Source organism: Heloderma suspectum, chromosome 2 (genome assembly GCF_057233095.1).
Source record: "Heloderma suspectum isolate Gila_16-S chromosome 2, 16-S_ref, whole genome shotgun sequence".
Taxonomy (NCBI): domain Eukaryota; kingdom Metazoa; phylum Chordata; class Lepidosauria; order Squamata; family Helodermatidae; genus Heloderma; species Heloderma suspectum.
The window spans coordinates 83,794,724-83,814,446 of NC_139459.1; the positions used below are offsets into that span (position 1 = coordinate 83,794,724).

General features: G+C 43.5%; 1 protein-coding gene across 1 annotated transcript in view; it reads right to left on the bottom strand.

Moving 5' to 3' along the window:
• FBN2 (fibrillin 2) overlaps window positions 1–10,195 on the bottom strand; it is a 262,921-nt gene extending 252,726 nt beyond the window's left edge. Inside the window, exons 1-3 of the mRNA XM_084832107.1 lie at window positions 9,714–10,195; window positions 6,871–6,953; window positions 3,042–3,140 (exon numbers count right to left, since the gene is read on the bottom strand). Of these exons, the coding sequence (XP_084688233.1) occupies window positions 3,042–3,140; window positions 6,871–6,953; window positions 9,714–9,952 (421 nt within the window). The 5' untranslated portion in view covers window positions 9,953–10,195. The remainder of the gene's footprint in view (window positions 1–3,041; window positions 3,141–6,870; window positions 6,954–9,713) is intronic.
• Window positions 10,196–19,723: the final 9,528 nt, after the last annotated feature.

Consider the following 19,723-nt stretch of genomic DNA (forward strand, 5'->3'; position numbering starts at 1 on the left):
TATCACTGCAGTATGATAATGGTAAAACTGCTATCTGTAGATTCAGCCTGTATTGGCAGAACAGCAATAAAACCTAGTTCCACAAACACCTTCTTAAATAACTAGGTTTTCACTGCTCACTGAAAGGCTAGCATTGATGTAACCAGGTGGACCCTCCCCCAGGCAGGCATTCTACGGACATGGCACCACAATCGAATTGTTTTGTGTGGCCACTTATTGAACCTTCGAGCCTTTCTACATGAGGCTTTTATTGCGTGCTCATGATTGCTCACTCAATCATGAAAGTTTGCAGTCTTTCACATGACGTCGTCATCTTCCAGGGCCTCTCCCACTCTTTATAACCATTTCCCCAGTGTTTTTTAGATCAAGGAAAGTGTGGTCTTATTTAGAAATGGCAGAATGAGACTCTCATGTAATTGTGGAATTCTGCTATACCACAGCACCATCTAGTGGTCATGTAATAAAACATATAGAAAGGCAGAGAAAGAAAAACTCTGGGGAAAAAATACATGTAAAGGCGCCAATTTCATTCCCACAAACCATCCAGAAGCAGAAGCCTCAGCAAAGGTGAGGGTTAAAAACCTCATGTAGAAAAGAAGGCAAGGAAATGCAGTGAAGATCCTCAGATGTTGATATATGAATGGTTGGATAGGTAAATTTGGGAAGAGGCCAATACCCTTCAGATATTCTGGCCCCAAATGATTTAAGGTGCAATCCAATACATGTTTAGACAGAAAAAAAATCCTACAAATTCCAGCATTCCCCAGCCAGCCCTTAGCTCTTTAAGAGTCAAGACCAGCACCTTGAATTGTGCCAACTAGGTCACCAACAAAAATGGAATCAAATCAGAGATGAAACATAGAACTGACAAGCTCCATTTAATAGTCTGGCAGCTACATTTGAATGCAACTGCAATTTCTGAACACTCTTCAAAAGCAGCCCCATGTCAAGTGTATTACAGCAGTCCACTCTGGAAGTGTTACTAGGGCATGAGTGATTCATAGTTACACCCATCTGTTGGAATACTCCCTTTTTTCCCTTGTAATTTCCTCTCTAAACCATTCTCCCCAAATCGTATTCCATTCTATTCATATTTCAAAGCATATCATCAAGAATTACCCTGAATTTGTGCTTTGTTTCATTTGGTTAGATTCAAGGACCATATTTGTTATATTTCTATGCAGTGCCTAGTATATACTTTCACCTTTATAAAAGTCTGTAAAATTGCTGACTAGTCTAATTTTACTTACAAAATATGAATACAATGGCCCCAACCCAATTAGGTACGGGTGCAGCAGCCAAGACTGCCTATCTACAGCCCAGTAAAAGAAACCCATCAATTGTCTGAAGGGGAAGGGAATGGGATGGACTGAATAAATCCACCTCTCTTCCTCTCCTAAATACCTGGTCACCAGGAATCCAGTTTCTTTTACTCTTTTATGAGCTCACAGCCCCAGCTGCTGCACTTGGGAATCAGAAATGCAGCACCTGTTTGCATACACAGTTCTTTATCCAGATAAAGGTACACATGAAGAATCTTGTCTCCATATCCACTTAGCCTCTAACTGTATCACAGTTGATATGTATTCACATTAGCGCTGTGCCCAAAAATTCTCCTACATTTTTTTCAACCATTCCCATTCAATTTGATAGAAGAGAAACTGCTTTCAAAAAGAAATTTCTGAGAAATTCTCATGGGTTGGATTTGGGTTTCTTGGGTTTACCTTACAAGGTAGCTGAGGAGTGAGCACAAGTGTCCTGTTTTTCATTGTACAATCATCTCTCTGGCTGCCTGTAGTCTCCTCAGCTTCCTACACTTCAATTCAAACCCAGTTTAAGGCACCATGGGGTAATTCCTCCCATGAAGCTTTTTCAGATCAGGATGTGCAGGCAGCCTGGGAGGCTAGCTGTGATTAGGTAAGCTCAAAAGCACCACAAAAATAAATTATAAAGGATCCTGAATGAGACAGAAAAAGGGAAGCCTCATGGGGAGAGGGGGAGAACACTTTCAGGAAACTGGAGGAAAATTTTGGCAGAGCACTAACTCCACCTCATCCCTGGAGCTAGACACAACACTGCCTCCACCTGCGTTGTGCTGGATTGGGGGCCAGCCTGCCAAGACAGCGGATGCTGTTGCAGCACGAAAACCCCCCAAACCCTTACCAAAAATGAAAGAAGCAGTGCTACAAGGCCTGCCAATGGGGAGCCCTACCTGGGAGAAACTGTTGAGAATTTCTCCTTTCCCTGGAGAAATTCAGTGAAATTGTCTCCCAAATTTCTCTGCCCACAAGTAAGATGGAGAATTTCAAGAGGCCATTTACACACAGCTCTAATTTGTATAATAAACATGTGTTTACATATACACCACCCATTCAGTCATGCCCTTAGCGCCAAACTACACATTATGTTATTCATGCTTCTAAAAAAGCCCTTAACCTGGCCAAGATTTTGAAGCAACATGTTCCTCATTTATCAGATGGAGGGCCCATGTCTGTGTCCTGCCAAACATGCCACCCAGTTGCTATTTGCTCCTGGGGGGGGGTGGGGGGTGTCAAGCAGGGGATGATTAGCATCTTCTGGGGGAAATAGCAGCAGGGGAAAAGTTTTTTTTGGTAGAAAACTAGAGCACGGTCCTGACCTGGATTGGCAGCATGTTCTGGACTGGGGCCCCACACATATGCTTTTCCTTCAAGATAATAGTGGCCAGCTTAAGCACGCATTTAAAAACTGTGAATAACACTGAAGTGTAGTTTGACCTTTATGTGCTCTGTTAGGTGTGCACAACCATGTTGTGAGTGCAGTCTGTCCTCCCAGGACAACTCCTAATGGAGGGGAGGCATGTGAGAAGCAGGAAACTCCTCATGGAAAGCACTGCATGCAAGAGGGGTTAGGGCTGATGTAACAGATGACCGGCTCCTGCTTTTACTATTTATTTGTTTGTAAAAAAAACCCTAGTATAACATTATAGTTTTTCTCCCTAAACACTATAAATGGAAACTTACTAAAGAGTAACAAAATACAAGTATACATTCAGGACTTACTAGATTTTGTTCCACAGGTTGGCAATATCTGTCCACTGGAGCAAGTGCACATGTTAGGGCGAGAACAAAATCCATCACCACAACTATTTCTACAAATTGCTGTGGAAGAAAATAATGTATTAAAACACTTTTAACCTTAAATTGTTGAAGAAATGCTGGCGAATAGAAACAGTTATTTGCTTAAGGGTGAAATCCTATGCATGTTTAGACAGAAAAAGTCCTAAAACTCCCAGTTTTAAAACTCCCATGGCACTGGCAATGCTGGTTGCAGATTATAGGATTATAGGACCAACACATCTGGGTGCACCAGCCTGGAGAAGGCTGGATTGTGGTTTTTTGTTATGCTTTTTTCTCTGCTACTAATAACATAACTGTAAAAAGAGTCTCCATTCTGATGTGGTTAAGATTTTAGAGCGTGGCATAAAAACGCCAAGTCCTATTTCTCTAAGAGAGATATGTAAATATACACAGAGATGACACAAAGTCAATCTGGAAATCAGAGTAATCTAAAATAATGGAGTTATATTTCACTAATGCACATATTATAAGGACTGAGGGGCGAAACAGATATGACATTAATGTTGTGAATGCGTTAAAGGTGTCTGTTTTTAACTATCAAAAATTATAGCTGCAGCAGGGGAGGGTATGAGGACAAGTAGGATTAGGACTGTGGCAAACAGGGAGGGGGTTAATCCTTTCCCCCCCACACTGTGGTCCTGATGAATATCCCCACGGACACCCCACACACACACACACACCTACCTTACAACCTGCTATTGGTCCCAAGAGGGAAGATGGTGCCAATTAGAGTTGTTTGAGAATTTAATTTCCATTATCAAATCATTCGAACGTGCCCCACTGACAATCCTGAACATGAACAGGAGGGGGGGAGGGAGTTGCAAATTTCCAAACTTGCAATCGTGTTTGAAAAATGCATATTTTGAAAAATGTGCACTTCAAAATGCACATTTTAAAAAGAAATACACATTTTCTCACTTTAGTTAATGGGGGGAAAGCGTGCACTTCTGGAAAATGCACATTTTCCCATTCAAACTGTTTGAATGAAAAGAAAAACAGGTCACAAACAAGAAAAGGAGCAAAACAAACCAAGCTATGGAGTGGAGTTCAGAAAATCTCAGCAAAATCAAGCATCCTTAGTTCTCCATCCCTAGTGCCAGTGGAAGCTTCCCACATGGAGCTAATAGCAGCTTCACAGGGTTTGGATTTCATCAGGACTGTAGTGTGAGGGGGAAAGAAAGGTTCCCCCCCTTGCCACAGTCTCAATCCCCCCCACCCCATTGTAATTTTGATAATAAAAAGCAGATACGTTAAATGCATTCACACATTTAACATCACATCTGTTTTAGCCCTACAAGACCAAACTATGGCTTTCCAGTTGATAATGTTATCTTCAAACAATCCTTTCTGCTGACTTTTTCTAACCAAAGCATTCAGAGGACTAGGTTTAAAGTCAGAACCTTTGAAGTCCCTGTAAAAACCCTTGTTGTAAAGACACATGATTATCTCTGGACATAAAACAAGGAGATGTTAAGTGCTTAGTTTTGACATATGGTTCATTCAAACACTTTCTAGAAATACTAATTGTAAATATATCTCTGACTTCATTTTAGAAACAATATAGTCTTTTCTGGTTTAAGCAACCACTCCTAAAAGATGAGCAGATTGAACTTTTACATCTGTTTTAACTGCCACATTGCAAACAATAAAGCATTTTGTTCATCTAAAGTTCAGTAGAAAACATTAAATAGGAAAGTGTGGTATTCATGCTATCACAACTCAATCCTATGTGTGTTTACTCAGAAGCGAGTCCATTTATTTACTCCCACTACACAGGACCACAGCCTCCATTAACAAATATTTCTAGGTTTCTTTAAGAAACAAAGGCAGAACAGGGAAATCTACATGTATGTATGTGTGTGTGTGTGTGTATATATATATATATATGTTATCTAACCTCATCTAGTAGTTTTTAAAGAACTGAAGAACTTTACTCAGGTTGAGCACCTCTATACTCCAAGCACTCCATATATATATATATATATATATATATCTCCTTCATTGTACTAGCTGAGTATTCTAAGCAGACTTTCAATGTGCCTTTGAGTCCTTTTATGCTGTTTGTGCACTGTGTGACAGTGAATGTTGTTGACATGGGATATAACACAGAAGAGAAATTGAATGTATATTGTAGCCAATGTAGGTTTTACATTTGTGTTACATACCAATTTAAGTCAAAGCCAATTTAAGCATCATGGGTAAAAATGTTCTGAAGATTGGGCTGTAATATAAATGAAACTCTGTGTGCATTTATCCCCTAGCTGAAAACAGCGATAAAATAAACATAAAGATCAGTCTTCCACCATTGGAAACAGTATAATATTAAATACTGAGTTAAACACAGGTCTGGGCTACAGACTGCTACAGATTGCTTTTCTGTGTTATGAGATCTGCAATTATACTGTGTCTGGGAAACCCTGAGGTAAACTTAAGGTCATCATCTATGATATTTGGCACAGTTAATGTTAGGTTCAGCAAGAAAGCCATGATAAATCTACAAACAATAAAGTGAAATAGTTGTGATGTGCCAGAATAATAACAGCACACTGGCTTCATAACTGAGTTTACAATTTCATCCCCCACTTCAGATCCTTTTAACTGCATATTTTGTTGCATGGAATATTAGAATATGGACTACAATAGGTTTGTAGGATTGCCCCAAGAAAAGAAATCAACAGCCTCTTCAACAACCCTTGGAATCCAGTGGAAGGCATTCTTGATCCTACCTCTACCCTATTCAAGGACTGAGAGGAAGTATTGTAGCAGCATTGATGACTGCTGCTTCACTAGTACTGGGGTTGAGGATTAAGCCTCAGCATCAGCATGAGATGATGGATTGTGCTCCTGTGCCACCACTGGAAGTTTAGCTCTGATTTTATGAACTGCTACTATACCAGTGGAGCAACTCCTAGGCTAAGCCCATAAACCCTGCTAACAGTGCAAACCTAAGCATGTCTATTCAGAAGTAAGCCCTACTGCATTCAATAGGACTTACATCTGAATAAACATGCATAGCACTACAATGAAAATTTATATAACCCAAATCTGCCTGATAAAACATACTTCCTAATCTGGAACATCTTCTGTCTAATCCCTGAGATAGTAGATGCTGCATAGTGTTAATCAATGAACAAAGAGAAACGGTCTAGCCTACGCACGCCCAAATGATGCTTATCATTTTTCACATGTTCCAGGACTGAACTCTGACCTTAGCCACAGGTTGTGGGCCTGTGTCCTGGTGAGTCCAAGCCACAGTTAAACTAACTTCCATATATTTGCCAAGTCATATCAGTAGTCAGCTCTCTCAGCACAATAGTGAGCTTAGCCAAATAAACAATCATGAAACTATTAAAGTACATTTTAGCAAATCTAATCTAAATCTGTTACAACCCTAAACAAAAATAATAAAGATCCCTAGATGTCCTATGACTTCTATGTAATTCAGTTACATTTTATTTCTGTGGTACTCTGCTTAGTATTTGAGAATTTCTATTTTACAGTGTTCATTGCTGGATTTGTGAATTTCTAAAATGGCATTTTTTACCAATAGGTTTGTATTGCCAATATTTCTGACATAGGAACTATGAGGCAATTTCTATTTCTTAAATGCAAAATGGAAGCCTAAATTTAGCAACCAAACTAGATTAATTCCTTACTTCCTTTTAAAAAATATAATGGGCTACTGAAATTCAAATAAATTTTTGAGGGGATTATTACCAAAACATTGTAAAATCTGAAGCCAAACACTTACGAACAATACATTGATTTCCCCCAGGGAGTGTTTTCCATCCAGGGCAACAGTAGGAGTGGAATCTGGAGCCACACACATTTGGCCTGTCACATGCAAACAAGCGTGTACACAAAAATTGAGGTCAATGGAAACAGACATTCAGATTTTAGCTATGCAGAATAAAATGGAATAAAATATTGGCTACAGAGACAACAAACAAGCTATATTTCATAGAGCCCTCTATGAAACAAGTATTTCACCAAATCCCTCCCTCTAAGAGCTAAGAACCCACCTCTTTGGCAAAAAAAAAGTTGCTGAAGCCGAACAGCAAAAAAGGGACTAAGTAATAAGCATTTACTAAGGTTTCCATTTTTAGACCATTCTGAAATAAGAGGAAGGAACAATGGACCAAATGTATCTCTAACTACTTTATACACAGTGAAAATACACTGTTATACACACACACAAATCTAAAATAACATTTCCATCTTAAGACAAAGAATTACATTCTATGTAAAAGCCTCATTTATAATAGCATAATAGGTTTAAAATGGAAAGGACTGATCATGCATTTTATAACTGGCTTCCTTCACCCAATCTGAAAAAGCATGTTGCTTCTGCAGACTTTAATTGAAATCACCTTTCAGCAGTGCTATACCAAAGACTCTTAAAACTTGATCATTAAACTGAAGCAATATTTGCCACATTTAGTATTGCTATTAATGACGTATTTACACATGCTTATTTTTGCAAAAGCCCTTTTTTATACCAGTCTCAAGAAACACATGAAAACTTTCCAACATGGACCAAAAGTTAAAATTAACATTTAATTAATCAAGCCAACGAAAAAGAAAAGCAACCATTACAAAAGGGGAAAAAAAGGAAATGGAGCAGAGTGCAAAAGTAAATGGAGACATCTGCAAGTATTTTGGCTGAAAGTTTGAAGGGGAATGCACAGAGATGTGATGAATGGTACTGGGAAGACAAGCTGGCTAAAGAGAGGTGGCTGTTGAGGAGATACACTTGCACCTTAACACAACAGGCTGGTAGAAGTAAGGTAAAAATATGCAAAGAATTGGCTGCCCACTAGACTTGGTGGTAAACCAGTTGTTGCAGTACATTACATAGTGAATAGTCTTTCTACTTGTGTAATAGTGCTTATTATATGGCGTTCTATGGAGCAATAAAACAGAAAAATAAGGGAAACCCATTTCATCTTGATAACTGTGGCGTTCTGTCATAGTGATCCACAGTTGTACTGTTAAAGGCTGCCAACTGTATGGAAATGCTTGATGTAGTGAAGTTTTTTATAATAGTGCTCATTTGTGCAGGGGGGGGGGCAGTTCTGGGGATGGGAATTTGATAGAAACAAGAAAGAAGAATTTGCCTGGGCCCTAGCCTTACTGCTACCCATAGACAAATGTGGATTGTTTATGGAATGCTGTGGTTGGGTGCACATAAGTTCTAGCAGCAGATAAGCCTAGTAGGTGGGGGTAGTGCTGAGAAGCTGTTTGAAGTGAAAGAGAATTTGATGGGAAGTTGATTGGGGCTGGATGTCAAGAGGGGATTATAGGTTGCCTAGAGCTGATCTAAGGCCTTGATGAAAGAAGCCTATCAGGAGATGGCCATAGGCTTTATGGCAGGGGTGGTGAACCCCTTCCATTCTGAGGGCCAATTCAATTTTGGAGAAGCTCTCAGGGGACACATTCCAGTGAATGGTGGGTCCAAGGTCAAAACGGGTGGGGCCAAAAATACTGGCATATTGTAGCTTAAAATACTTACTTCCAGTCACTAAGCTTTAAGAGAGGCATTTCAACCTTTTAGAACAGGGGGGAAAGTGCACAAAAGCTGGGAAACCACTAAATCATCAGTGGTTGGAGGAAGGGTGTGGGGCTGGGAAAGGGGACATGGCCATTTAGGGAACCCCCAGAGGGCCACTTTGGGACTCCAGAAGGGATGGATTTGGCCCAAGCCTGAGGTTCCCCACCCTTGCTTTATAGAGACAGGATACAGTCACCACTTGTCAGCCAATGGGAATCTGCTGAATAGGTGGTGAAAAGCATGGGCTAGAGAAAGCAGGAACGGTCAGAGTATTTGAGAGTAAGGAGGATATACCTGTGAGCTGCAACAAAGGGCTTGAAGAAGGGGTTGTCAAGGGAAGGGAAAGAGTGTGTGATTTGCGGGTCAGCCTCAAAAAGGTGATTGTAATAGTCTATGGGGAGGGGAGGGGAGGGGAGGGGGGGAGGGGGAGGGGGAGGGATTCAGGAGCATTTAATGGGAGCAGTGTTTGCAGATTTTTTGAGAGTAAGACGAAAGTATCCTAAGTTGCTTAGTGGGAGTGGGGGTGGTTATTGTAAAGAGGAGGTCGCTGTAAGTTTTGTGGAAGGAGAATAAAGGAGGCTGTTGAGGGGACTGCATAGATGTATTTGAGCCTGAAAAAGAATTGGCAGACTCGGGATGGTTGTCCCAGTGGGTTGTCTGCTGCTGTGTAAGTGTATGTCTGGCCTAGTTCTCAGAAACAGCAGCTCAGGAGGTAAACTTCCGTACTCCTCCTTCAGACTAGTGCAGGTGAAGGCTCACATGATGGAATGCTGCCCCCCCCCCCGGGGGGAGGGAGATCCTAGACGTAGAAAACCAGCATGTCAAGGAGAAGACTAGGTCAGAGACTTTCTGCTGGCACCCTGTTGTCTATATTCAGGGACTGATGGGTTTACTTCCTATGAAAGAGCATTCCACCATGGCAGCCCCCACCTGCAGCCTCAAGCGGCACGATCCAGGCACAGGTTTATACCACCTCTGCTGCAGTTTGTGAGAAGCAGGCCTACCTGTGCGTGCGTGCGTGCGAGGAAACGCTGCTTTCCTACCCCCTGAGTACGTCCTGTTGGCCTCTCCTGCGGACTCGGTTGATGGTGGCGGCTGCGGCAGGCGCTGTGTCTCCGTCCAGGCTCCCCAAGGCAGGGTTGCTGCTGCTGCTGCCGCCGTCTGCTCCATCAGCGGGACGGACCTGCTGCTTAGACTGCCCAGCTGCTCCCTGCGCCCAAAGCGCCACACAGCCCAGCCAGAGGAAATAAGGCTGCAGGCAGAGCCCCCGCCGTCTCCCCATCGTTGCCAGCGGGAAAATCCTGAGGTGTCGCCCACGAGCCCCAAATTCCGACCTGCCCCTGCGGGAGCTCCCCTCTGCTTCTCTCCTTGGCCGCTTCCCTCCCAGGCGAGGCAAACGTCGCTCCTTTCGCCGCGGCGGCTGGCTGGCTGGCTGCCCTCCCTCAGCGAGCTTCTCTGCGGGTCGCGGCGGCCGAGGGGGCTGCTGCTGCTCTCGCTCCGTGCTGCATCCTCCTCCCTTCCCCCCCTCTCCCCTCCCGAGGGCGCGCAGATTTCAAAGGAAACCGTCGGGGGAAATGAGCGAGAGCTGCAGCTCCTCCCGCAAAAGGAGGGGGAGGGGGAGCGCACCCTAAAAGGGTCGCCTTGGGCGAACTGCGAAGAAGACGCCTGAGGGAGCCGACACCGACGGCGGCAAGGAAGAAAGGCTGCCCCCCACCCGCCGCAGTCCACTCAAATAACAAGCCGCGAACGCTACTGAGGAGAGCAAACTTCAGCCAGGCGGCTGCTTTCCACCCTGAACGCGGGGCAGGAAAGTGAAGGCTCCCCCCTTTCCGCCGCCGCCACAGCAGCTCAAGGAATGAGGCAAGGCGGCTGCCCGGTGCGCTCCGAGGAGAAGAATAAGGGGAGGACGGAAGGGGGTGGGTCGGGGAAAGGGAGGGCGGGAGGCGGCCTGCTTGTCAGCGGGGAGCAGCCGCGCCGCGCCGCGCCAGACACGTGGGAGAGGAGCCCGCTAGAGGCGAGGGAGAGAGGCTGCGTGGAGGGGGCGCCGAGGGGCGGCTGAGCGGGGAGGTGGGGAAGGAAGGAGAGGAGGGGGCGCGGCACTTGTAAAAGGGGCTGGCTGGCTCAAGCTGGAAGAGACGGCTGGGTAGGGGAGGCGTGTTGTTAGAAGCGGGGTGGGGGAGGGAGAGGAGGGGCCGGGGATGTGGAAGGGGCGCTGCTGGGGAAGTCTGGCAGAGGAGGAGGGAAAGTTGGGCGCCAGGCAGGCAGGCGGGCGGGCGGGCAGTCTCACACGGCATTGTTGCCTATTCTGCAGTGGTCCCCAGCCTCGTAGTCTCTCTCTCTCTCTCTCTCTCTCTCTCTCCACACTCTTCGCACCAAGAAAGCCACCCAAAAAGGTGAGGCGGTGAGCAGGAATTAAGAAGAGACTTTTCTCTGCCAACGTCCCCCGGTTCCCGCTCTTAGCCTCTTTGGCGGCGGCAGCAGCAGCAGCAGCTGTTGTGATCAACTTGGGAAGGTAAAAGCCGGCGGGGTTCTGCTCTGGGATGGGCTGCTACAGGCACTTTCACCGCCCTTTGCTAGGTTGGGGAGCGAAGTATGCGGTGTCTAGGCTAGGGAGATGCCTTGAGATAGCTAGCGGTGTCCGTGTGTCTCCCTGGCACGCACCAGGGGAGCTCTTAACAATCCTCCAGAAACCTGACGGCCACAAGACAACGCCCCTTGTAAAATGAACCATATGGAGCTTGAATCCGATCCAAAGCCACTGATGTCAATGAGAGCCCTTATTTTAGGAAGCTTTGATCAGTAGAACTGGCAGCTACAGACAGAGAAACAAGCAGCAGGAGTCTCCAGAGTGCTCCAGAAATGCCCATATCCAGGACTTAAATGGAGCCCAATCCTGCCTGGCAGAAGTCCTATAGACCATCCTGGAAACTCAGTGAGAGTGAGAAGGGCATGTAACTACCTGGCCACTTTCCATCAGTGACATTTTTTTGCCCAACTTCAATTTCAGGAGAGCAAGGTGGAGTTGTTTCTTCAGGTGCTTCCAGATGAGGTTTTCATCATGCAATTGCCCTGCCTCATTAATGGAATTTTTTGGAGGTCCAGTCGACTTGGATGCTTCCAGAAAGCTCCTAGTGCTACCAATTAGAAGCATTGTGCCGCTATTCCATCTTTTTCTCTTTAATGGATTCTCTGCGATAAGAAAAAAGATGGATAAAGCGATGGGCAAATATGGGAGGGTTATGAATGGAAGATGAGGTTATCTCGACCCCCTGTAAATTTCCATGAATGAGACAGGTGATGGCATGATAAAATCTGAAAGTACTCATCATCTTCCACCTGTGTTTCCCCACCACTTCTCCCATCTTTTCCATTCCATTAAAAAAAAAAATCTGTTAAGGAAGAAGGAAAAGAATAGCTGCACAATGATCTCTTGATTTTTAGCACTCAGAATCCTCTGTCTGGAAGCACTCACAGCACCCCAAGAAAATTGATGTTTTACTCTTCTACCCGGCTGGAGTAAACAAAAGATTTGAACATGGGAAGTTAATAAATGGAAACTGCTTCTGCAAAGAGCATCATGAGGAGTTTGGTCTTTTGTTGTTTGTATAACAAGGATGCTATTGTAGATCTCAAACTAACATTTGCAGGCTGAGAATTCCTGTAAGAGATTCTGATCACGTGGAATTAATATTGACACACATAAGAAAAGTTGAGGTTTTCTTATATTTTCACCTAATCCTACTTCCTATGAGGGATCATAGAATAGTAGGGTTGGAAGGGGCCTACACGACCATCGAGTCCAACGAGTCCAACCCCCTACCAGGTGTCTTGTTTAAAGCTTCTAAGAAAATAGTTATGTGCATTGCCCAATTTCATATGTTCACTTTCTAATTTCCATCCAAACCATGGGGGCTTCCAGACAAGGCTTTTATTGTGCAATTGCCTTGCCTCATTCATGAAATTGTATTGGGGATCCAGACATGGTGTCTCCCATTTGTAACTCTGTCCATGTGCTTTCCCATAGTCTCTTCTGCCTTTTCTCTTACCATAAAAATATGTTAAGAAGGGGAAGACGAATAGCTCCATAATGTCTTTTGACTGGTAGCACTAGAAGCTATCTGTTTGGAAGCACCCCATATCTATTAGGCCAGTACTTGGATTACAGGGAAAGCAGAGCAGGCTTGGTACCCTAGCAGCTTTGTGAATCTCTATTGAATGTCAAATATTTCTATTTGTGTTTATTTGTGAAAAGAACAGTGACCGATTTGGTGAGAAGGCAATCATATTCTAAATATACCCAGGAGCACTCCTTTCCCTGCACACTATAGTATAGACATGCAGGAAGAAAGTCACATCACATGCATAAAATGGATAGTTGGTTCTGACAATGCAGATGAGCTTTAATCCAAATGAAGCACTGCTTGCAGTAACTGAGTAAAGAATAATAAAACTTTAATGAAATATTGTCATGGAATTGTGTGGGCTGGCCTATTTGAGCCAAAACACCACCCTCACCAATATGCAGCATTTGGAGTTATTTTTCTAATACACAAGCACAGGATAGGCTAGTCAGATTCCACACTGGCACCTATATTCAGGGTTGCTGTCATCACTTCTTTATATATTTAAAGAAGAGGTAAATAGTTACACAAAAAGTAGTTTCTGGCAGCCACAGTAAATGTAAGCGCTTGTTTTTATTTAACACGTGGGCTTAACCAAACTCACCATCACAACTATTAACTTGGTCTTGTGTAGGTAGACCTAAGGCTTTCAGGGTCCACTCTGTTTTTACTAGAACCATGTGTCCACCAACAACAGAGCCAGGTGAAAAATGGTGGCTAATGGGGTGGAACCAAATACAATGTGGTGGCTCGGGAAAGAGCCAATTGCCTACTGAACCATACATTGCCATACATTGGGATGGCCTGCATAAACAACTACAAATCTACATCTTGAGGATACTACAGTTCAGATGGGCGAATAGCCTAATTGAGAAGAAGCAAATATCTTTGTTTTTGCTGTTGTTAAACACTCGGGAGTCAGAAACCACAGCCAAGCAACTGCAAATCATCCAGCAATCTACCAGTAGATCCTGATCTACCTTCTGCCCACCTATGATATAGGTAAGTAAACCAAAATGGTTGAAGCTTATATTGGCTTTGGCTGGAGCCTTTTGAATAACCCAATGCAATCATAGTCAACAATATTCCTAAACACACACCCAAAATTATTCAGGGAAAACAAAAACAAAATCAGGTATATAAGAACATAAATATAGGGATGTGAGAACTCATCCCAGCTTAGTTTCTCTGGGCGCCCGCTGAAGTGGCGCCCCCACTTGCACCCCCACCGGACCAGCGCTCGGGCCACCCACGAGCTCGGCGAGTTGCCTGGGCTCATCACGATCCTGTCCAGTGAGCACCCGCCATTTTCCCACCTTTGATTTCTATGTAAAAAAGGAAGTGAAAAATGCACATATTTAAATATGTGCAGTTTGGGGCAGGGAAAGCTTAATAAGCGCAATATTAGAGGGATTATACCCTCTAATATTAAGGCAGAAATCAAAGGCAGAAAAATGGTAGGCACTCAGCAGACAGGATCGCGGTGAGTCTGAGAGGGCTCGAGTGGGGGAGAGCGAGGACAGCATCTCGGCATGCACAGTCCGGGGGTCACGGGTGGAGGGGACCTGATGGATTCCCGGACCCAGTCAGGTGACTGCAACATCCCTACATAAACATCATAACATGCTACCTAATTATACTGCCCTAACGTATAATTAGGATTGAGGAAGACATCATAATACATGAATTACAAGTTAATAGGTGCTTCCTTCTCATATTGTTCAACATAGGATATCTATGTATTTCACTGCAGCAGTGGCCAGTGGCCACCATAATGATGTTACATGACAATTAGCCCTGACAGTGGGAAGTATAGGCCTAGAGGCTTGTTTATACAACTAAGGTTCAAAGGTTGTTATCTTGGCATTCTTATCTAAGAGGTTGTTGTTATGAGATAACAACCCACATCTACAGGAATAATTCCAATTTTCTACTCTATGTCAGTGTTTCGAACCCATTTTTATATGTCACCTCGCCTCCCTGTTTTCTGTCACCAATGAACGCGTTCTTTGCAAATTATATGTTGCCATATGGGAGTCTTAAATCTTTCTTCAAAATGTTATACAAATGAATGGAATCTGCCTGGGCCTCCCCGCTTTACAATAAAAGATTGCAGCTTTAAATAGTTGCCCATAACCTTGCCTTGCTCCCATTTTGCTTGCCTTGCTCCCATTTTGCTAAAGCTTGGTGAGCCTATGCTGCTTTGATCTTTTAGAAAAGTACAGTGGGAACATAACATATCCATCTGTTATTCAAACTCACTTCATTTTTAAAACATTTGAAATATTATATGTTAAAATAAAGCAATGAAATGATCGATCAGATCTTAAATAGTAATTATCAGTGTCATGAAGCTTTTCAAAACATTGACACTGCAAGACCCTAGTGATATATGACAAATGCCCATTCAAATAGAATAATATATTCCTCAACAACTGTAAAATCCTTAATAAAAGTACAGTGCACTTTTCTGGTGCAAAATAATTTGGTAAGATATACAGATCTGAGTCTAAACGTTGATAGCTCCAATTTCGATTCAAATTGGGTTTCAAGGGGTCAGAAACCTCAAAAGATCTGTATGGGTCTTCACTGATCAGGGGCGTTGCTAGGGTTTTAAAAGATCCGGTGCACAGGCCCATAACACAAATTTGCACACACACACACACATATATATATACACACACACGCACGCACAGACATATACAAGTCTAAGCGCATGTCTAGTGTGTGTGTGTGTGTGTGATGCATGTATGCAGTGTGCTTGCATGTGTGTATAGATTACATACATAATACATACATGCATACATACGTACGTACATACATAAGAAGTGTACACTAACCCCCCACCCCACTTCAATTCAGACCCTGATTCAGCATGTTGGAAAACATCCCACTTCTGCTCTGGCCAATTTGTAGTCGGACCACTTCAGCTCAGCACCAAACCTGAGTCAAGGTTTGGAAAAATGAGTCTTTATGCTTCCTGTGGACTACCATGGGAAATTAGGGGAAAAAACCTGTAACTTTTTTCTCTTTGTCAGAACTGAATAATTTCAGGCATAAAGGTAAAGGTAAAGGTGTCCCCAACCAGTCGTGTCCGACTCTAGGGTGCAGTGCTCATCCCTGTTTCTAAGCCGAAGAGCCAGCGCTGTCCGAAGACGCTTCCGTAGTCATGTGGCCGGCATGACTGAACACCGAGGTGCACAGAACGCTGTTACCTTTCCCGCCGAGGCGGTACCTATTTATCTACTTGCAATTTCTTGCTTTCGAACTGCTAGGTTGGCAGAAGCTGGGACTGAAGACGGGAGCTCACTCCGTCACGCGGCACTCGGGTCTCGAACTGCTGTCCTGCCGACCTTCCAGTCTGCAGTTCAGCGTCTTAACCACTAAGCCACCGTGGCCCCATCAATTTCAGGCATAGTAGCCCCTAAAAGGGGATTACACCTGCCCAATGTCCGAAAAATAGGTGCAGGGTTTATATTTTCTTTTAAAGGAAACTGCCAATAATGTTTTTTTTTAATCCTTGGAAGAATTGGATAAAAATTTCAGGATTCATTGTCCCATCAGAGGAGATCATGTCTGCCAAATTTCAGAATGATAGCCACAAGGGGTTTTGTGCAAGGGTGGCCTTAACACTTTGAGGTCTCCAAAAGAAGACATACTTACCTCCCTATGTTCCTTGTGGACCATTGTTCTGAAAATTACAGACAGCCTAGAGTTGTCCCTAAGTAAGAAACCAGCAAAGGTTCAGAAGGATAGGTGCAGCAGTTCATGGGAAGGGGAGTTCTCCAGTTTGGGGGAGGGAGTGATTTGCTTTCCCTTCCATTCACCCCTCCCCAATAGTTTTTGGGTAAATTTGTAAGAAAATGCACAGGTCATTAGAGGTGTCTCCCAGGCAAGAAGCCTGCACAGTTTCTGAAGGATATGCATGCATTCTAATTTAGAATGACTAGAATTTATTTACATTTCACCAATGTTAGCAGCAGGGGAACATGGATGGGAAGGTGCTATTGCTCATGTCCTGCTTGTGGGTTTCCTATGGGCACCTGGTTGGCCACTGTGTGAATAGAATGCTGGACTAGATAGACCCTGGTCTGATCCAGCATGGCTCTTCTTATGTTCTTAAATAGAGAGTGCCTCTGAGCATGTGCAGAATGTTTTTATTTCACCACTGAGCACTTACATTCTCCCCCTACCTATTCTATTCCCCTCCATGCAACCATCCCTCCTCATCCTACCATTCTCCAGGAACTCTTCATCAAAACAGATGTCTTGTTTTGTGCAACTCCTCTCTACCTCCTCCTTGCTATGCACAAGCTCTCACTGTATCTTCCTCCCCATAACTTCATTTGTGCCAAGACTTCACCAGGATTCAGCCAATGAGTCTGTCTTCAAAACTAGGGCTAAGTTATGGAGAAACTCTGACCATGTACTAAGTGCCTTTCCCTCACCACTGAAGCTAGAGTTCATGCACACACACAAAAACACATACCCAAACCCACAAATGACAAAACATGCATAGGACTGAGGTGAAAGGGTGGCCAATTCATTAGACGGAATTTGGTAGGGACTGTATTAGGCTTGCAGTACCATGCTCACAACTTAGGACTTATTTCTGAGTAAGCATGCAGAACATCAAGGTGCAAACCTCCCTGCAAAAGTAACTTGTGCTGGAATCCTATGCACACTTTCCTGAGTAAGCCTCATTAAACATAATGGGACTTCTCAGTAGGCATACATAGGATTGCATAAATTAGCAATATTTATCTCCCCTCCACTTAAAAAACAAACCTAAAACTCCTATTTTTATTAAAGCTTTCTGTTCAGAGGAACATAGGAAGCTGCCTTGTACTGAGTCAGACCCTGGGTCCATCTAGAGCAGTATTGTTGACACTGGCTGGCAGCAGCGGCTCTCCGGGCTTTCAGGCAGGATTCTTTCCTAGCCCTGCCTGGAGCTGCTGGGGATTGAACCTGGGACCTTCTACATGCCAAGCATGGGCTCTACCCCTGAGCCACAGCCCTTCCTATTGCTGGATAATGGCAACTGACAAACAAAACAGCCCCAGTTTTGTTTCTCTGCAACCACATGATTCCACTCTTCTCAAAGGCTTGAGTGAGAAGGAGAAAAACCAACCCTCTTGTCTGTTTGTATAAAGTCAAATACAGTTCAGAACTTTTCTTGCCCACTGAAGAGAATTCTCTTTAAGAATTCCTCAAGACATGCTCTGGGTGCAATAAAGAAGAGGAAGGAAGGAAGGAAAGAAAGAAAAGAACAGGATAGGGGAGGGAAGAAGAAAAGAAGAATGGTGACTGGAAATGTGTGAGGGGGTGAGGGGTAGAGAGAATTCACTAAGCCAAGTGGCTCCTTTCAGAGAGGTAGTACTTCAGAGGAATTTAGGAGACTGTGGAGGGTTTGTATGGATTTCACGTACTTAAATGAACTTTAAGAGGTGAGGTGGCTGAGGGATTTTTCTAGCTTTTTTAAAACTGTAGAACCTATTTAAAAGCCCCAGCAGTTTCTTGATCATGATGCTACATAGTCCTAACCCTCCCATTGGGATTGAGTCCTACAGCTATTTAGGAGAAATTAAAATGGAGGGGGAGAAAGAAGTTTGTGGAGGCTGACTGGATCCTTTGCTGTACTAAAAGCTACTAAACTTCTACAGAACCCAAAGGTTCCAGTTCGGAGCAGTAAAATCAGATGCTATGTGAAATACCAGTATTTCACATGGAGCTCTTTCTTCCCTTCCTTCTCCCTCTTCAAAATTTCATTGCAGGCAAGCTCCCAACAGTGGACATGTAAGAGCAGAAAAGAAAAGTAGGGGGAGAGAGGTTTTTGGCACCTCAAAAAAACCCTACACCAGAGATTAGGGATAGTGACCCCCTAATGCTCACCTTCAATACCTTCTGGTTAGGATCTCTAATCCCCTGGGTGACTTGACAGTTTTTACTTTTTATTTTAGACTTTGAGAAAAGAAAACTTTACACATGGCTAGTGCAAAGGCCACTTGGTAGGTTCAATCAGCTCCACAGGGCCTGCTAGGTCCCCAAATTCCATGAATTTATGTGGAAGAACAAAAAATATAGCTCTTTACTTTGAAAGATTTTCTTCAAAATAGCAAATTTTACCTGTGGCTAGCACAAAAGCCACTATGCCTAACTGTCTGAAATTTGGCAGGATCAGTCATCTCTAAGGGGGCTGGCAGGTCCCCAAATTCCATGCATGTATGTGGAAGCACACACAAAAAAATAGCTCTTTGCTTTGACAGATTTTCTTGAAAATAGCACATTTTACCTGGGACTAGAACAAAAGTCACTTGACCTAACTGCCTGAAATTTGGCAGATTCAATCAGCTCCATGGGAGCTACCAAGCCTCCAAATTTCATGTATTTATCATACAAACTAAAAAAAGTTATGGCCATTTTTGTTTTCGAATGCAAGTCAATGGGAAAATGTAAAAGAAATGGCAATTAGGACAGCTCAAAAGATCCGGGGCCCATGCCCAGGTGGGCCTTTTATAATGATGCCCCTGTCACTGATTATGTATTTTTAACACGATTCATTTTTACAGGTGACTGACAGGGAGTTCATGTGTCAAAATAGGAGAGTCTGTAAATTACCAGCCATAAGTAAAGTGGTGATGTTTAAAAACAAGGAACCAGGAAAAAAAAATTCTAGAATTTCTAGAAGCCCCTACCATTACTTTCAGCAATCTACTATACCAATCTGTCTGACCTTGAAAATACACGCAACCTCCATATATCTGGTTCCCCTGCCATGATAAAACATCTCTTAACATTTTATTTCCAGTCCTCTGTCCTATCTCAATTGTGGTTATCGATAATAAAGAATTTACACAAAGGGTATATGTGTGTGTACATGAATTATCTTGTTGTCTTCTTTCCTGCCCTTTTTCCTTTTTAGTCACCAGTTC